General features: G+C 37.6%; 1 protein-coding gene across 7 annotated transcripts in view; it reads right to left on the reverse strand.

Moving 5' to 3' along the window:
* NRG1 (neuregulin 1) overlaps positions 1–15,960 on the reverse strand; it is a gene marked incomplete at both ends in the record, with an annotated part of 1,029,698 nt that overhangs the window by 158,498 nt on the left and 855,240 nt on the right. For all 7 annotated transcript variants that reach the window (XM_079726577.1, XM_079726576.1, XM_079726575.1 and 4 more), the window contains one exon: positions 975–1,152. In XM_079726577.1, the coding sequence (XP_079582703.1) occupies positions 975–1,152 (178 nt within the window). The remainder of the gene's footprint in view (positions 1–974; positions 1,153–15,960) is intronic.

A 15,960-nucleotide genomic window follows, 5' to 3' on the forward strand; every position in this document is an offset into this window, starting at 1 on the left:
ATATGTATAACTGATTAAATTTGTTATAAAGCAAAAAATAAACAAAAAAATAAATAAAATAAATAAAAGAGTGTAGGAATAATAAAAGACCACCATTTTAGAGTAGGTATAGAACATACCTACCAAGATGTTATAGGGAATCACATGAAGCCTTCCCAAATATGGATCTCCTCAAGGAGGGCAGGAAAATTTAAGCTTCTTGCTACCCAGGATTACTGGATGTTTTAATCTTCTCTAATGGTGATATGGTTTAATAGAATTGTCAGTTAAACATTCTTCTTAGGTATTTTATGTACTAAACTTTTACTTGAAAATAGTTCAAAAGCGACTGATTACATTCTAACTCTTTCCATAAATCTAGGTATTTATTGATTTTTATAACAAAGTCAGGATTTTGATTGTGCAAGGCACTGGTACTCTAAATGGGATTTTAGGATCTCACCTATTACTTAGTATTACAACAGCTGCTTTTTTTTTTTTTTTTTTGGCGGTACGCGGGCCTCTCACTGTTGTGGCCTCTTCCGTTGCGGAGCACAGGCTCCGGATGCGCAGGCTCAGCGGCCATGGCTCACAGGCCCAGCCGCTCCACGGCATGTGGGATCTTCCCGGACCAGGGCACGAACCCATGTCCCCTGCATCGGCAGGCGGACTCTCAACCACTGCGCCACCAGGGAAGCCCAACAGCTGCTATTAATACGACCTTCCCTCATCCCTTCTATTTCCACCCACACCCTACACTTCTTTCCACATCCATCCTTTCCTTCCTTCGTCCACAAGTTGTAAGAATCAGAAACTTTAAATTCTTTCCTATATAATGACACAATTTCTGGCCACCATATAGTGAAAAATCTTTTCACTTATTATATATCGTGTTTTTTGACGGTGTACTTATTTGCCAGGCTGTTTGTAACTTTTATATTTTACATCATTGTATTGCTAGGCATTGCCCCTGCTGTGATATGCATGATACTCACCCTGGCCTTTTTTGTATCTTGATGTTTTGTGGTTTGTTCTTTCGGTTTAATTCATTCCCATTCTTGAACCATCTGAATTTGAGAGAGGAGTATTCAGAACTGGTCTCGCACCGAAGCACTAGTTTTGAACCTGCTGCAGACTCCTGACTTTTCATCTCTTTCAATCGGGGAGGCAAGGCTAAAAAAGAAAAGAGAAGGAAAAAAAGTTCCGATCACCTGGTAGTCTTTCCAAGAGAAACATACTAATTTTGGTAAGCTTGATCAAGAAACCATTCCCAAAGGCTTTACTAACTGAGAGAGAAAAGAAAAAGGGGAGGTGGGGGTGTCAACCAAAATGTATCTCAACTTAGAGAAGAATAAAATGCTCACATAAAATATATTCAGGGGGAAAAAGAAAAGAGAACTAAGGTAATGAAATTATTCTTTAAAACATACTCACAGATATAGAGAACAAACTAGTGGTTACCAGTGGGGAGAGGGAAGCAGAGAGGGGCAATATAAGTGTAGGGGATTAAGAGGTACAAACTACTATGTAGAAGATAAGCTACAAGAATATATTGTACAACACAGGGAATATAGCCAATATTTTAAATTAACTACAAATGGACTATAACCTTCAAAACTGTGAATCACTATATTGTACACCTGTAACATATAATATTGTACATCAACACTACTCCAATAAAAAATCATTCTTTAAAAAATTCCCAAAATTTATACATACATATATTTTATATATATATATATATTTTTTTTTTCAAGATAGTAATTTCCTCAATCTTTACATTCTCTGATACCATTAAAAATCCTGAACACTGGTCATTTCAAAGAATCAAAATCCTAGGCTAAAAAAGAATATGTAACTGGGCCATTATTTCTAAAGCACATTCATATCCCAGATGACAATTTATCTTCATCACAGTTCTGTGAATAGGTACAGCAGGTAACATACCCATTTTTTAAATGGGAAGTTTATTTTCAAAGACAGGTAAGTATCTCTTGTCCATGGTTATAACATTCTGGAGAGTCAGACTATCCTATCACCAGAAGTAGCCCAAAGAACAAAGAGGACTCATAAATCTTAACAATGCTCACTTCTTCAAGACAGAAATTCTTTGGTGACATCACTCTTTTACTGGACCTACAGTTACAGTTCCACAAACAAAGAATGACCATTCCAGAAGGCCACTACACTCCTGTCAAGTTATCAGTTTGATTGGATTTCACCCTTCTAAACCTTCTCAACAGAGACTTAAATTGTACATTAATTTGTAGAACACTTTACATTAAATGCATATACCACTCCTACTTTAAGCAAGACTGCTTCAAAGAATATCTATTCTCTACTGAAATATTTATGGATAAAATGTTATAATATCTGAGATTTACTTCAACATGAAATGGTAGCGGGGAATGGGTAGGCATAAAAATGAAAAAAACTTTCCCAAGAAGCTGATCATTGTAGAAGTTAGGCAATAGGTAGAAACAGGGATTTGTTGTACATTTCTAGACAGTATGTCTGATTTTTTTCGTAATAAAACAGTTTAAAAAATAAAAGCATAACAAATGGATTCTCCTCTACACACAAAATTTCACTTACTAATCAACACAGCAGAACCTGAGATCTCAACATCTCTGTTTCCACTGAGTCTTAGAAAAGCCAACTACAAAGTCTACTTCTGCCCCAGTTCAAGCCTTAATGGGAAGTTAATTCCTCAAACTCACCAAAGGAGACTGCACCTCCTGGATCCAGTGAGCAATTATTCACTGCATATAGCCTCAAGGCTCCAAGGACAGCAGTCAGAGCCACGTTAGACACCAACAGGAAATGGAGTACCTTTCCTACCCCGGGTAGTTCTGTTTTTCTACAAGTCTGCCCTTACCAAGAAAATCCTCCCAAAATGTCAGGAATGAGCATACAAAACTTCCAGTAAAGTACAGCAAAAAGTATTTGAACGTGTGGCTTCTCTGCAGTATTCCTACAATTATGTGTCCCTCTTTACTTATTTGGAGAGGAGGCGGAGAAGCAGGCACCAAATATGGAGACACAGCAGCGAGTTAGGAAACGTATTTCAGCTGTTCTTAGCCTTTGATACCTGATGATTTTCTCTATTTTTTTTTTCTGACAGCTTGAAAATAAGATTCACTTCCTGAAGAGCTTTTCTAGGAGTCTTCCTTTTAAGATACGGTCTGCGAATCTCTGTTTCGGAGGTTTTAAAAAACACTAAATTCTCATGTATCTGGAATAGTATTTGTATATTCCTATTAACGCCTTAAGATCATTTTCAATTTTGTAAACCTGGTGAAGGGTTTTAAAGAAACAAATCTGCTGGCATTAAGTGGCACCAAAAACTGGTTTACATATATTAAGAAAAATAAAACACCTCATTTTTTCAATGTACAGATGAAAAGAACTAGTTTGAATTTTTTTGTTGTTTTCACTTAATTTTGTGTTTAACTTGGCACCCAACCCAGACTCTCAAGGTTTCTTCCCTTGTCTCTATGCAAAATGTTCTGAACACAAGATTTCAGATATCCTTAACTCTCAATAAATACCATGTTCCCTCACTCACCACTCCATTCATTTGCTTATCAATACAGCCTGAATACAGATCTACTGGATATTGTTTTCTTGTTTGAAATCTTCATGCAATTTCTTTGCATCTCTTTTTACTTTCTTTTCTCTTATTCTGTTCCCCCCTGCCTTTCTCTCACCTCTCCTTCCCTTTACCCTCCTGTCTTCATTTATTTATTTCTTATTTCTTTATTAAGAGTCTTGATTTCAAATGTGAGGAACCAATCGGACAAATTCAAATTGAGGGATATTCTACAAAAACAACTGGTCTAGGCTTCAGGAATGTCAATGTCACGAATGATAAAAGACTGTGAAACTGATCTAGATTAAAGGAAACTTTGACAAATAAATGCAATGTGTAGCGATTGATTGGACCTTGGTTTAGGGGAAAAATAGTTCTAAAGAACATTATTGGGACTATCGGGGAAATCTGAATAAAGGTATTGTAACAAAATTAAATTTCTCAAGTGTGATAACTGCATTGTGGTCATGCAGAAGAATGCCCTTGTTCTCAGGCAGTATCTGCTGAAGTATTTAGGGGTGAAATGTCATCATGTCTACAACGAAATTTCACATGATTCAGCAAACAAGGAAATGCATGCATAAAGAAAGGAAGGAAGGAAGGAAGGAAGAAAGAAAGGAAAAAAGGAGTCGTGGTTTCTCTTAGTTTTTCTGCCTTTTCCATCTGGTCTTTCTGCCATTGAAAAAAGCCTCAGGATTTCATTAAGTACTTTTAAAGTCTTGGCTAAGTTTGCAGTCATGGAGATTCTTGGGAATATTTGTGTTATAATTTACAAATGTAGCTCTTAAGACTATATCCTCCATTTAAATTCTGTGAGTGGTATGGCACTGAAATCCTCATATGTTCAACCTGATAACCATGACTTTGGGGCTCCAACCCCACTAGGTCCTTTGGTGCAAGGAAAATAATCCCTCATCTGGCAGATCAACACATCCATCCTTTCCTTTGGGGGTTCTTGTGCAAAGACCAGTACATCTTTTGCCCTTAAGAGATGATCTATGACGTAACGAGGCACAGACCTTCAGATACAAGGTCTTTCTTAGCTAAAATATCCACTCCTTAAGCTGACCCTATTGTACAAACATTTCTTGATGTTTGGGATTTGGATATACCTCTATTGACTAGCCTGAGCTTCTCATGTGCATGCAGTCTCAAGACTGTCACAAGCGCAGAAACTCCCGGCTACTCTGACTTTGCCTCCTTAGAAGTCCACTTGTCATAATGTCCCTGCATGTCTTCAGGGGAAATCACCTATGACATGAGGATACCCAGCTTTTCAGAGAACAGCTGTTTTAAGGTGTTAACTCAAAATTCTCCATAAATGGAGAAACAAATCTGTGACCCACCAACCCAGCCACATGACTGCACTGTTGGCTCATGGGTGTTCTGCGGTCAGTGGTACCTTCTAGAAAAGTACCATAAAAATTCCTCACTCACTCCAGGTGAAGCCCAAATGCAAGCATCCTATAGACTGGGCAACAACATAAATTCTTCTTTGTCCTCTCATATAACCATCCTAACAGAATAGCCCTGGGTATTTCACAGGCTTGATAAAAATACAAACTAATATTGAGCATATATGGTCTGTGTGTTTTTTCTCCTCTAGTCATAGTGAGACAATTTTCAATAGAGTAAATTTTCTTCCATTAGATTACAAAATAATAACTATATGTTACTAGAATATATTTTCAAAGTATGTATGTTTCTCACGTATACAGTTTACTCGCATGAAATAATCTCATTTATTTCACTGAAAAAGTACGCCACCAAGTACTTTCTAACACTCAGGTATAACTTTATAAGACCAGGGGTAGTTTCTAAACCTTGGGGCAATTTTTTAAAGTGAGTACTTGGAGTTTAAAACTGCCAAAATTTTTCGCTTGGATTTTGAAACTGTAAAAAAAAAATGTACATGCCTTTCAATTCTTGTTTAAGAGTAAATAGTTTGTTAATTAAAAATTGGTTGAAGGCAAACACAATGCTAAGTTAATGCTTCCAATGCAGTAAGTGGTCTGAGCATCTTTGGAATGATTTAATTGTATTTGGTCTACCACAGTTCATAATTCTGCTTTCATTGTGATTCTGGAGAGGCAGCATTTCCACACCCTGAAACAATTTAATGATAGAGCAAGTTTTAAGCAGTCTTTGCCTAAATCTATTTCAAACCTGCTTGACATTAATATGAATATATCCACACCCTTAGAAATGTATCAATAGAGACAGACAGTAAAGTGCAAAAAGGAGCAGCCTATAAAAATATAAACTCAAAAACGCTCAGAGCAATGTCACATGTTTTACCGGCACTCCTTTTTACAGGCTTTAAGTGTTTCAAAGGGCTTTAAAGAAAATTGTGGCAGCAATCCAAAAAAATTATTTTACATGCTCACCACACAAAAATTGAAGGCACTAGGCTCATTTATTCCAATACTTTCATGTGTGAATAAATATTTGTAATAAAGGTGAAATAAATTTGTAAGAAGAACCATTCATCTAAGCAATCCTCTTGTTTTACTTGTCTCCTGAGCACTTATTTTTTTTTAATATGTTCAGCACTGCTATATCAAATATTGTGCTGTATTGTTAAGAACAGGAAACAAATTTTAGCATGTGTATGCTGCTGAGACATGCCGATAGCATGGGACACTAGATAAATTATTTCTGTTCTTTGAAGGTGCTGACAATGCAAAGCTAGCTCATGTTATAACTCTCCGTGTCTGTGCAGTTAATCTGAGGAGCGTCAACACTCTGAACAAACTAAACAGGAAACCTGCAAAATATTATCAAATAACCGTGAGCTTTCAGCTACGACCCCAGTGAACACTTCCCTGCATAAAACTATTTAAAAGCCTGATACCGCACACGTGCAGATCTCACGGTGAAAACTGGTGACTGGCAATTGCGTTAGTTGATAAAAGTCACACAAATATCATTAATCAGTCCTCAACGCAGAAGGATGTCCTTTCTTTTTTATAGTCATGTTAAAGGTAAATAAGTGATGAAAGTCTCTAAAACTCCTTTCTCAAGAAGATTTTGGTCACAATGAAGAGAGTAGATAAAGTTTAGGCTTTGCCATCTGGTCGTCTCTTCCGGGCTGCACTCACAAATTTGACTATAAAAGGGAAAATTTATCTTATCAGGTTTCAATTTTGTAAATACAGCCATGTAAAAGGCAGCAAGTTCTAGTGGCAATGGTATTTCCCAATACACCTGGGATTAAAACTATCGCTACTGGGGCAGTGTGTGATCTTAAGTTATGTTAAGGACCGTCCCACAGGTCACTGTTTGTGGCCACATGTGGTGACCTGCTGCTCACGCTGCCCTGTGTCCAGCCGAATCATCCTTCAGATAGACTGTTCCTAACTCCGGTTAACTAGAGCTCCCCGTGAGCTTAAATGGGAAACTACCACGTGTCCCTGTGTATTCAGCAAGGATATCTGGAGAATGAGATAAAGCATGTAGGTGCCTCCACTTGTGAGAAAGTCACTATAAAGTTCAGGGATTTATTTTAAAGTATTCTCAAGCTGACTCCCTAATACTGGCAGCAAACTAAACCAGTCAACACATTGAGAATAGGCTTCAAAGTATAGTGAAGATAGTTGGACCCAGAAATACCATTTTAGCAGTTCCATGTCCACCTCCTTATACAAGGATGTGTGAACTACTGAATAACATCTTTATCAGCATTTTGAACAATCCTCTTAACATCTGCATGGAAGGTGTCATTATACAACAGAAGACAATAAAACCAGGGCTGATATTTAGCATTTTACTTCTATTATTCACAACGGTAGTACCTCTACAGCCAAAGTTGGCATCTTACTGGTGTTAAACTTGATTTCCCAAATATTTCAGTCTCCACCGGTGGGGATTTTCACACATGGACAAGCTCAAAGTTCCCCTTCCCACAGTTCACTGCTACAAGTTGACTGAACAGTAGGATTCTTTTAAATGCTCATTTCTAGGGTATGAGCCATAACCGGGCTAGTCAAAAACTATGCTTATTCTAAGGTCATAGAAAATGACTTATCACATTCTACAGCTAAACACCATACCCAACAGGCTGCACTGAAGAGGCACATGTACAAAAGAGAACCATTTAAGGAATTTATCCCTATCCAATCAAAGGAGGTCAGGTAAGAGCAGTCATTAGTAGGCGGTCATGGTCCCTATTTGGAGGCTTAGGCTTTTTTTTTTTTTTTTTTTTTTTTTTGCGGTACGTGGGCCTCTCACTGTCGTGGCCTCTCCGGTTGTGGAGCACAGGCTCGGGACGCGCAGACTCAGCAGCCATGGCTCACGGGCCCAGCCGCTCCGCGGCATGTGGGATCTTCCCGGACCGGGGCACGAACCCATGTCCCCTGCATCGGCAGGCAGACTCTCAACCACTGCGCCACCATGGAAGCCCGGGAGGCTTAGGCTTTTGATGGTGGTGGTAGTGGTGTGTCCATTTTGATTGGCACTATATCCAAACATCCAAATGTCTAAAGGTATCAGATGGAAGATATATAGGATCTCAGGGACCTAGCACAAAGTAAGACCCTAAGTGTTTGCTGAAAAAATAAGTAGAAGGAAGGATCTAGAAGATACTGATAAAGAAGAGACCCAGTCCAAACATTATTCCAAAGTCCACACCCACCTTCTCAAAAGACTTTTTAAATTTGAGATCAAAGGGCCCCAGTGATGTTATTTTTTGTTTTTATGCATTCCACTGAATTAGGACTCTTACACTCTCTGCCATGTGACGCTAATACGGAGGAAATGTAAATTTACTGGAAAATTGCCCAATAAGCAGCACTGCCTTTACTTTGCGATTTTTATATTCTCCTATAGTTCTCTTATCTGGTCATCCCTGTTAGAGTGTTCTCTACTTGACTCCTGCCTCAGTTAAGATGCTGGTCCTCCAACTGTGTTCCTCCCCATCTCCTTTAATTTACCTTATCTCAGAGTCTCCCACAGAAGCCAGACTGTTCTTCCATTTCAGCAGGAGAAGCAGACATATTTTAATATTATCTCTTTTGCCTTCAAATCAAAGTTGATCGATTGTCTTCATCGATTGACCCCAGTCTATAAGGTCTAAATTTGTTCCCTTAACTCTTAAGCTATTTATGATCAATGCATATCCCAGATTTACCATTTGTGTCAAATTCCCTCTTCTCTTGTCCTTGTATGTGTTTCTTGTAGGATGGATAATTATTCTTTCTGTTTTATAGGTGAGGATACGGGGGGTTATCCAGGCACTTGTTCAAGGTCACAAGGCTGTCAAGCTGCAGACCTGGATTTAAACCCAGGACTTTTCCCTCCAGGAGGATGATTCTGCACAGTTTGAGGTGGAGATAAGCAAAAGGGGAGGAGGATAGCAGACTAAAGATCTAGAATGATTATTCCATTTCATAGTCACTATGGTAATTTTATGTGTCTTATAATAAGCTATATCAACTAGATCACCTCTCCACATGTGTCTGCGAGAGATTTACAACACTATACAATTCCACAAGGGAAATGAGCTCAGATTTACTAAGAGAATTTTTAGTAAGAGAATTTTTCAGCCTGAGAAATTGATATTATGTTTGTTGAAATTAGCAATCTTCTTCTTCTATACAGTTCTGTAGTGCTTGACCCAGTTACTTCATAGGTTGAGGGTCAAAGATAAAATTATAAAACTACTATAATAGTGGTCCCAAGACCTATGAGATGAAGTTAAAATAAGGTTCTCTTAGTACTTTCAGCAATAAACTCCCAATAATAGCTAACAATGGTTGAGTACTTACTATGAACCAGACACTGCTCTAAGAATGTCATGTTCATTAACTCTTTTAAGTTCTGTAACAATTCCAGGAAATATGTATTATTACCATGATTCCCAGTTTACAGATAGCAAGACAGAGACAGAGAGGTAAAGCAACCTCCCACAGTCACACAGCTTGCATATTGTGGCGCCAGTATCTGGACCCTGGAAATCTGACTCCAGAGCTCCTGCTCTTAACTCCTAGGCAATCAACTGAATAATCTGCTCTGTTGGATACGTTTATATGTCAAACGTAAGATTTAATTTATCGATATGTTAATAGTGTCCATATTTCCCTGATAAAACCTGGCATACACCACAGGACAGATCATTTCTGCATATTCCAAGTGCAAAAAATAGTCTGGGAGAGAAAGTTGATATGAAAATGGCTGACTCTTCTAAGTTACTTTGATGATTTACAGGGAAATATATGTATATGTACAGCTGATTCACTTTTATAGAGCAGAAGCTAGCACACCATTGTGAAGCAATTATACTCCAATAAAGATGTTAAAAAAACCAACAACAATACAGAATACTTGAAATTGGTATTATTATACCAAAAAAATGTTTTTTGAACTGTGTGATTGCTTGTCATCTACCAAATGCCACAGGGGTGGACTGTGTATCACTCCAGCGTTCACTGAAATGCAATAGCTCCCACGTGGGGACATGGCAACAAAAGGGCCTTAAGAGATTACTGATGTTCTTTCCAGGTGTAAAGGCAGATCGCCGAGAAGCTGGAGTCAATCACGGCACCGTTGCTGGCAGCTTTAAGATAAGTGTTCAACAGGCCTGCCTAATTAATGCTGTCAGCACAGCTGTCCCCAATTATGAGGACATCTCACTTACGGACATAGAGAAGCTGTTCTGCAAGCTTCACTTAAGGCCATCAATACACAGGGTTAAAATGGATCCATTACAGTTTGACCTAATTGACCTGTAGCAAATTTCATGTGACATAAGTTTATAAATTTGATCTTTTCTGTTGTCAGAAAGCAGGGTTTACTTTTCCCCTTCATTTGCTATCCATACCTTCCATATTCACTTCCAATATGTCGCTTAAAGAGAGACCCGGAGAAACACCCACTTACTGAAAGTTTGATATTCTATTTATTTATTTTCCTATGGTAATGGGGTTCTTCTCCTGTGATGTGTTCATGACTTAAGTAAATTTAGGACACTAGCATGGCCTTGATGTGTTAATAATATGTGTCTATGACCATTATTTCTTTGTTCAAATGGAATTACAATCATTTAATTAACTGATGTCACTAAAATTCTCTTTCTTCCTTTGAGAGAAGGACCTTATTTCGATGTTCTGTACTGGATGAAATTCCCAGCTAAGATGAGTTAGTTAACACTTGATTATAACTAGTTTTAAACAATAACAGCTGTGGGAAAACTTTTAAGCATCGCATAAAACGTAAAGCACTGCTTTTGAACAAAGCCCTAATTTATACCAATCTTAGTACCCCATCATCTACTTTTCACAAAGCCACTTAAAACCTACGTCTCCTGTGAAGAAGAAAACACTCTAGCAGAACTAATCATGAAATAAATGTGTTTCCTTTCGGGACCTCAAAAGTGTCTTTCTTTGTTATTTAGGCAGGTCAGCTTTTCTGGTAACCATGTTCCTTATTTTTCTATTTTATTCACAGATAACTTATTAAACTGAATGACACTTAAAAAGTGCATGCCAGGATTGAAGGGAGGCTTCTCAATTCACTGAGGCCAACCAGATCAAAGTTAAATAAATCTGTCTCTGTTTTGCTTACTATAGTTAAATAACCAGCTTTGCAATCCCTCCTTCAGTAGGGCCCAAGTTTGACTTTCGGAGGATCTTTAAAGCGTGTGTAGCTCTGTGCATTTTTAAGCTGGTCCACCGACAACCTAACAACTAACAATCCTTATCATTTTACTGCTACCCCACAGGAAAGACTAAGAAAGGCAAGTTTCTTATCTTAGCGTTCCCAGCGTCACAAATTTGTTGAAGAGGCAGAAAATGACCAGAGTCAAATAAACAGACTGTTTACAGTAAGGAAATCTGTGCTACATCATTGATCATCTAAAGCAATATAATTCTGTGACCTATCTCACAGAGCTACAAGGCTGTGACGCTTTCCTGCACAGTCCTTGGAAGCCAAACTATAAGATCAGAGCCAAAGGAGTCTGGTTTCAGACAACACACACAATCACAATAAGGAAGACTTCGAATTCACAGTTTCCCTTATTTGACATAAAAAATTAGTTCACTAAAGCATCTCTTGAAAGTACAAGTGAGCTGCTTCCTGTACGCTCTGAGATAATCCATTGGTTCTCAAATTGCAATCAAATTTTCTCAGCACAAAGATTCACAAACATGGCACAAAAGAAACCTAAATGAAGCTTACTTAGCATGTCAACATTTGCCTTTCATTTCCTCCACAGGGACACTGGCACACCACTAGAAATATCTCGTTTTGTTTGTTTTTATGTAGAAAGAAGTTTAATTGGCTTCTTTGCTAATGGTTTCTAGTCCATGAATTTAACTGACTAAACTCCACACATAACATTCTGTGCTTCTGTCTATAGGTTTTCATAGTCTCTATGAACAGTAAGAATCAGGAGTTTGCAGACCCAGGATCTAAGGCTTGTTTGGTCTGTGGGACCAAAGAGGCACTCTGAACCTCAATAATCTTATCCATAAAAAGGGGTGAGAGGACTAGATCTGCCTTACCTATTTCACAAAGCTGTAAAAGTCTAATTAAAAATGGTGGCGCAAGCATTTTGCATCTTTAAAATAATTGTGTTTTCATTTTTAGTGCCGACTGGACTGTCATTATCTATAGATCAGCTGAAAAGCCAAAAAATGTGAGCTCATATAAATCCAAGTGACACCAAATCATGTAATTAACAGCTGAAAAACTGCATATAGCTGTGGTCACTCCTCAAGATTAAAAAAAAGCAGCTGGAAACTATCAAGAAGGGTCACTAAAATGTTCAGAGGGAAGTGCTACCAGTGTAAAGGAATAGACTAAACATTCTACAAGCCTCAAGACTGATACAAGGAAGGCCAAGAAAGGAAAACAATGGGTCTCTAAAGTCATAAAAATTTTAGATTCATAGAAGAATACTACAATGCATGGAAAGCCCTGCAAGCATGAAGCAGGTAGCATTAGAATAAAAAAGGAAGAGAAGCACCTTCATACGTGATTTTATTTCAGCACGAAAGGTTATACTCAAGATGGCAAAATCTGAATAAGGTCTATAGTTTAGCTAATAGCATTATACCAATGTTAATTTTCAGTTTTGATCAATATATCAAGGGAACAGGGAGCTGGAGGAAGGGTATATGGGAACTCTGTCCTACCTTTGCAATTCCCCAGTAAATCTAAATTATCCCTTCCCCAAAACATACTCAAGATGACTAGCCCAATTTATGTATTTTTTGTATAGTAAGTTAAGTGTCCCTCTTCTGTGTTCCCATAAAGCCATTATTATTCCATTTACTACAATGCATTTTATCTTTATAGGCATTTGTTTCACGCAGGAGACAGAAGGCTCCTTTAAGTCAGGGGCTTTTTTCTTTTAATTCAGCTTTTATCCTAGTAGCTAGCACAGTGCCCAATAATACTTGCTGAATAGGAGAATGAATAAAGAAATAAAGTCAGTCTGGGAGTCAAATACTCCATATCAAATGAGCCACTGGTTTCTCTCTAATGCACAAGATTTATGCAAAAACACACTGGCTTTATCAGGGTTATCATGTACCTTTCCTACTCATATGATATGAATGTATTACATGGTCTTTTCTTAGCCAAACATATTAGAATATTCCATATTGAAAAGATCTTCTGAAATCCAATTAGTATCGAGATACTGGCTCATTCATAGAGATAACCAGCTTTATTCTCTTAGATATTTCTCGATTTCCATTCTTTCAAGAAATATTATTGAGTGTCTATTGAATGGATAGTACTGTTTTAAGTACTCAAGATACAGACTTGAACAAGGAAAACAAGATCCCTGATCTCCTTGGAGCTTACATCCTGGGGTAGGGACAGGCATAGAGGGAGAGCCTATTAATCAATTAGACTGTTACATGACTTGTAAAGTAAATTCTTTATCTTGAACTCTAAGGGCACTAAAAAATTGTTGAAGTAGCTGTATACTTTCCACTTAGTCATGCAATATAGCTTTCTTTTCTATTTAAATTGAGACTGAGAATTGATCCCTAAATATTATTTATAACCGACTAATATTAATCAGTTAAACACTGCTCAATTGGTAAAATGGCATTTTGAAAGCTTTTATTCATGGTAGCAAATTACTTTTCATATTAAAACAACTCTATTAAGGAGGCTTCCTCTGCATAAATTATATTCTCAATATTTCATTATACTCCATTACACTTTTACCATTTTACAACTCAATATAAGTTGTGAAGTTTCCTGGTTAAAAGGCTGAGTCAGACAGACCTAAATTCAAATCCCACTCTGCCATATACTAGTTGTGCAACCTTGGTAAAGTTCTTTAAATTCTCTAGACCCCAGTTTCCTAAAATTTAAAATGAGATTACAATACAATCTACCTCATAGGGCTGTTAAAAGGATTAAAAAAGATCATGCAATTTAAGCACTGAGCAGTATGTGTCCCAGTGCAAGCCCTCAATAAATGTTGGTAGCAATTCTCATTATATCTTTACTTACGCCTTCAATACATTTCAGCAGTTTATAAAGCTTTCTAAATTAACATAAAGTTTTTAAAGTGACTGCTCACTTAGAGCTAAGACCAGTGAAAGCACATTCATTCCTCTGGCAGATGGAATCATGACTCCCAAAGATGTCTCAATGCTAATTCCTAGAACCTGTGAATATGTTGCCTTGTATGGCTAGAGGGACTCTGCAGATGGGATCAGGGTGAGTGAGGACCTTGATGTGAGGAGATGATGCTGTATCAGCTGGTTCACCCAATCCAGTCACGTGAATGCTTAAGAGCAAATCATCTCTCCCTGGTGTAGTCGGTAGAAGAATGGTCAGAGACGTAATGCTGCTGGCTCTCAAAGTCAGGGGAAGGGGCCCTGAGCCAAGGAATGCAAGAAGCCTCTAGAAGCTGGAAATGCCAAGTAAACGGATTTCCTCCCAGAGCTTCCAGAAGGAAATGCGGCCCTGCCAACACTGTGATTTTAGCCCAGTGAGACCTGTCTCGGAATTCTAACCTATAGGACTTCAAGATAATAAATGTGTTGTTTTAAGCCTCTAAGTTCGCGGTAATTAGTCACAGCAGCCATAGGAAACTAATACAATTCCCAGAGAGAAATCGATTCTGTTGATTTTCCAATATTAAGAATGGTGCAACTCTATCTCCTGAAATGGTATATAGGATGTTCATGTATAGAAATTGATAAATCAGGGTGAGTAGAACTACTAGCTATGCATCACTTCACCTTTCATAGCCTTCTACTCAGGGGCCAAGAGAGGATCCACACTGAAGGAATCACAGACCCCAGGGAACAGAGGTTGGAAACCATTTAGGAGTTCAGGAACCACGTTCAGCCCCAGAGACTGACCCCAACCAATCGTGGCCAAGACCATCATTCTCTATCTTGGGACTCAGCTTCCTGTCCATAAAAGCAAGAGGTTGAATCATCTTTCAATGCTATTAAGCTCCAAAGTGAGTCAGGGAGATCTTTTTTTTTCTCCTTTTTGTACATTGTGTTTTCAGGAACTTATGAGCAGAGAGTCAGCAACCTAATTTTTATATTTAAATATGATTTATGAACACTAGCATCCCAATGACAATAGTATTGTCATACTACTAAAAAAGAGAAGAAAGGACTTCTATGAAATTTTCCAAGGTTCTCAAGAACCCAAACCTACATATGGGTAGAAATGTGCTTAAATTTGACAGTTAAGGTAACAAAATAAAATAAGTCATTTTTTGAGTAACTTTACTATTTAAGTAGTAGTAATTTTTTTCTTGATTTCTGGAAAACATCATTTAGGGATGTTAATAAACAAAAATTTAAAACAAATCTTCAGACAAAGACTTTACAGATTAAACATTACATTCACTTCTGAGTTGATATGTGAAGAAGCTCACCACTTGGGAATCATATATCTTAGCTTTAGGCCATAATTTCTGTTTCTAAAGAAAGTTATTTCTTGCATGACTTTGGTATACCTCAAATATCTTACATAACACAAGGGAAAATTGTGTAATGGGACCAAAAGTGTGCAGTGAATCTGTTGAACAATGATCTATCTGTAAAAGGGGGAAACTCATCCTGACATAAGTTAACAGCTATAGAAATTTGACAGATAAGAACATAGCCTAAATCAAGCTTTTAGACAGGTCATGAAAGCCATTCCTAAATCATCTTTAGTATCAACACTTTCTGACAAAAATCCACCAGCAATGCAGTTGACTTCTTTGATTTAACCATTAAAAAGTAACTGTGAGAAATCAAACTTTAAGAATTTTACCATAATAATGGTGACAAAAAATAGAGAGAAAGCAAAATTTCTATAGTGGTTCTGCTATAGCATGTTTTAATGTATTAATAAGTAGGTCCTAAGTAGGGGCATGATATCAGCACATTATTGATTTAAAGCACTAAGGGACA

This window comes from Hyperoodon ampullatus (genome assembly GCF_949752795.1).
Source record: "Hyperoodon ampullatus genome assembly, chromosome: 20".
In the NCBI taxonomy this organism is placed as follows: Eukaryota; Metazoa; Chordata; class Mammalia; order Artiodactyla; family Ziphiidae; genus Hyperoodon; species Hyperoodon ampullatus.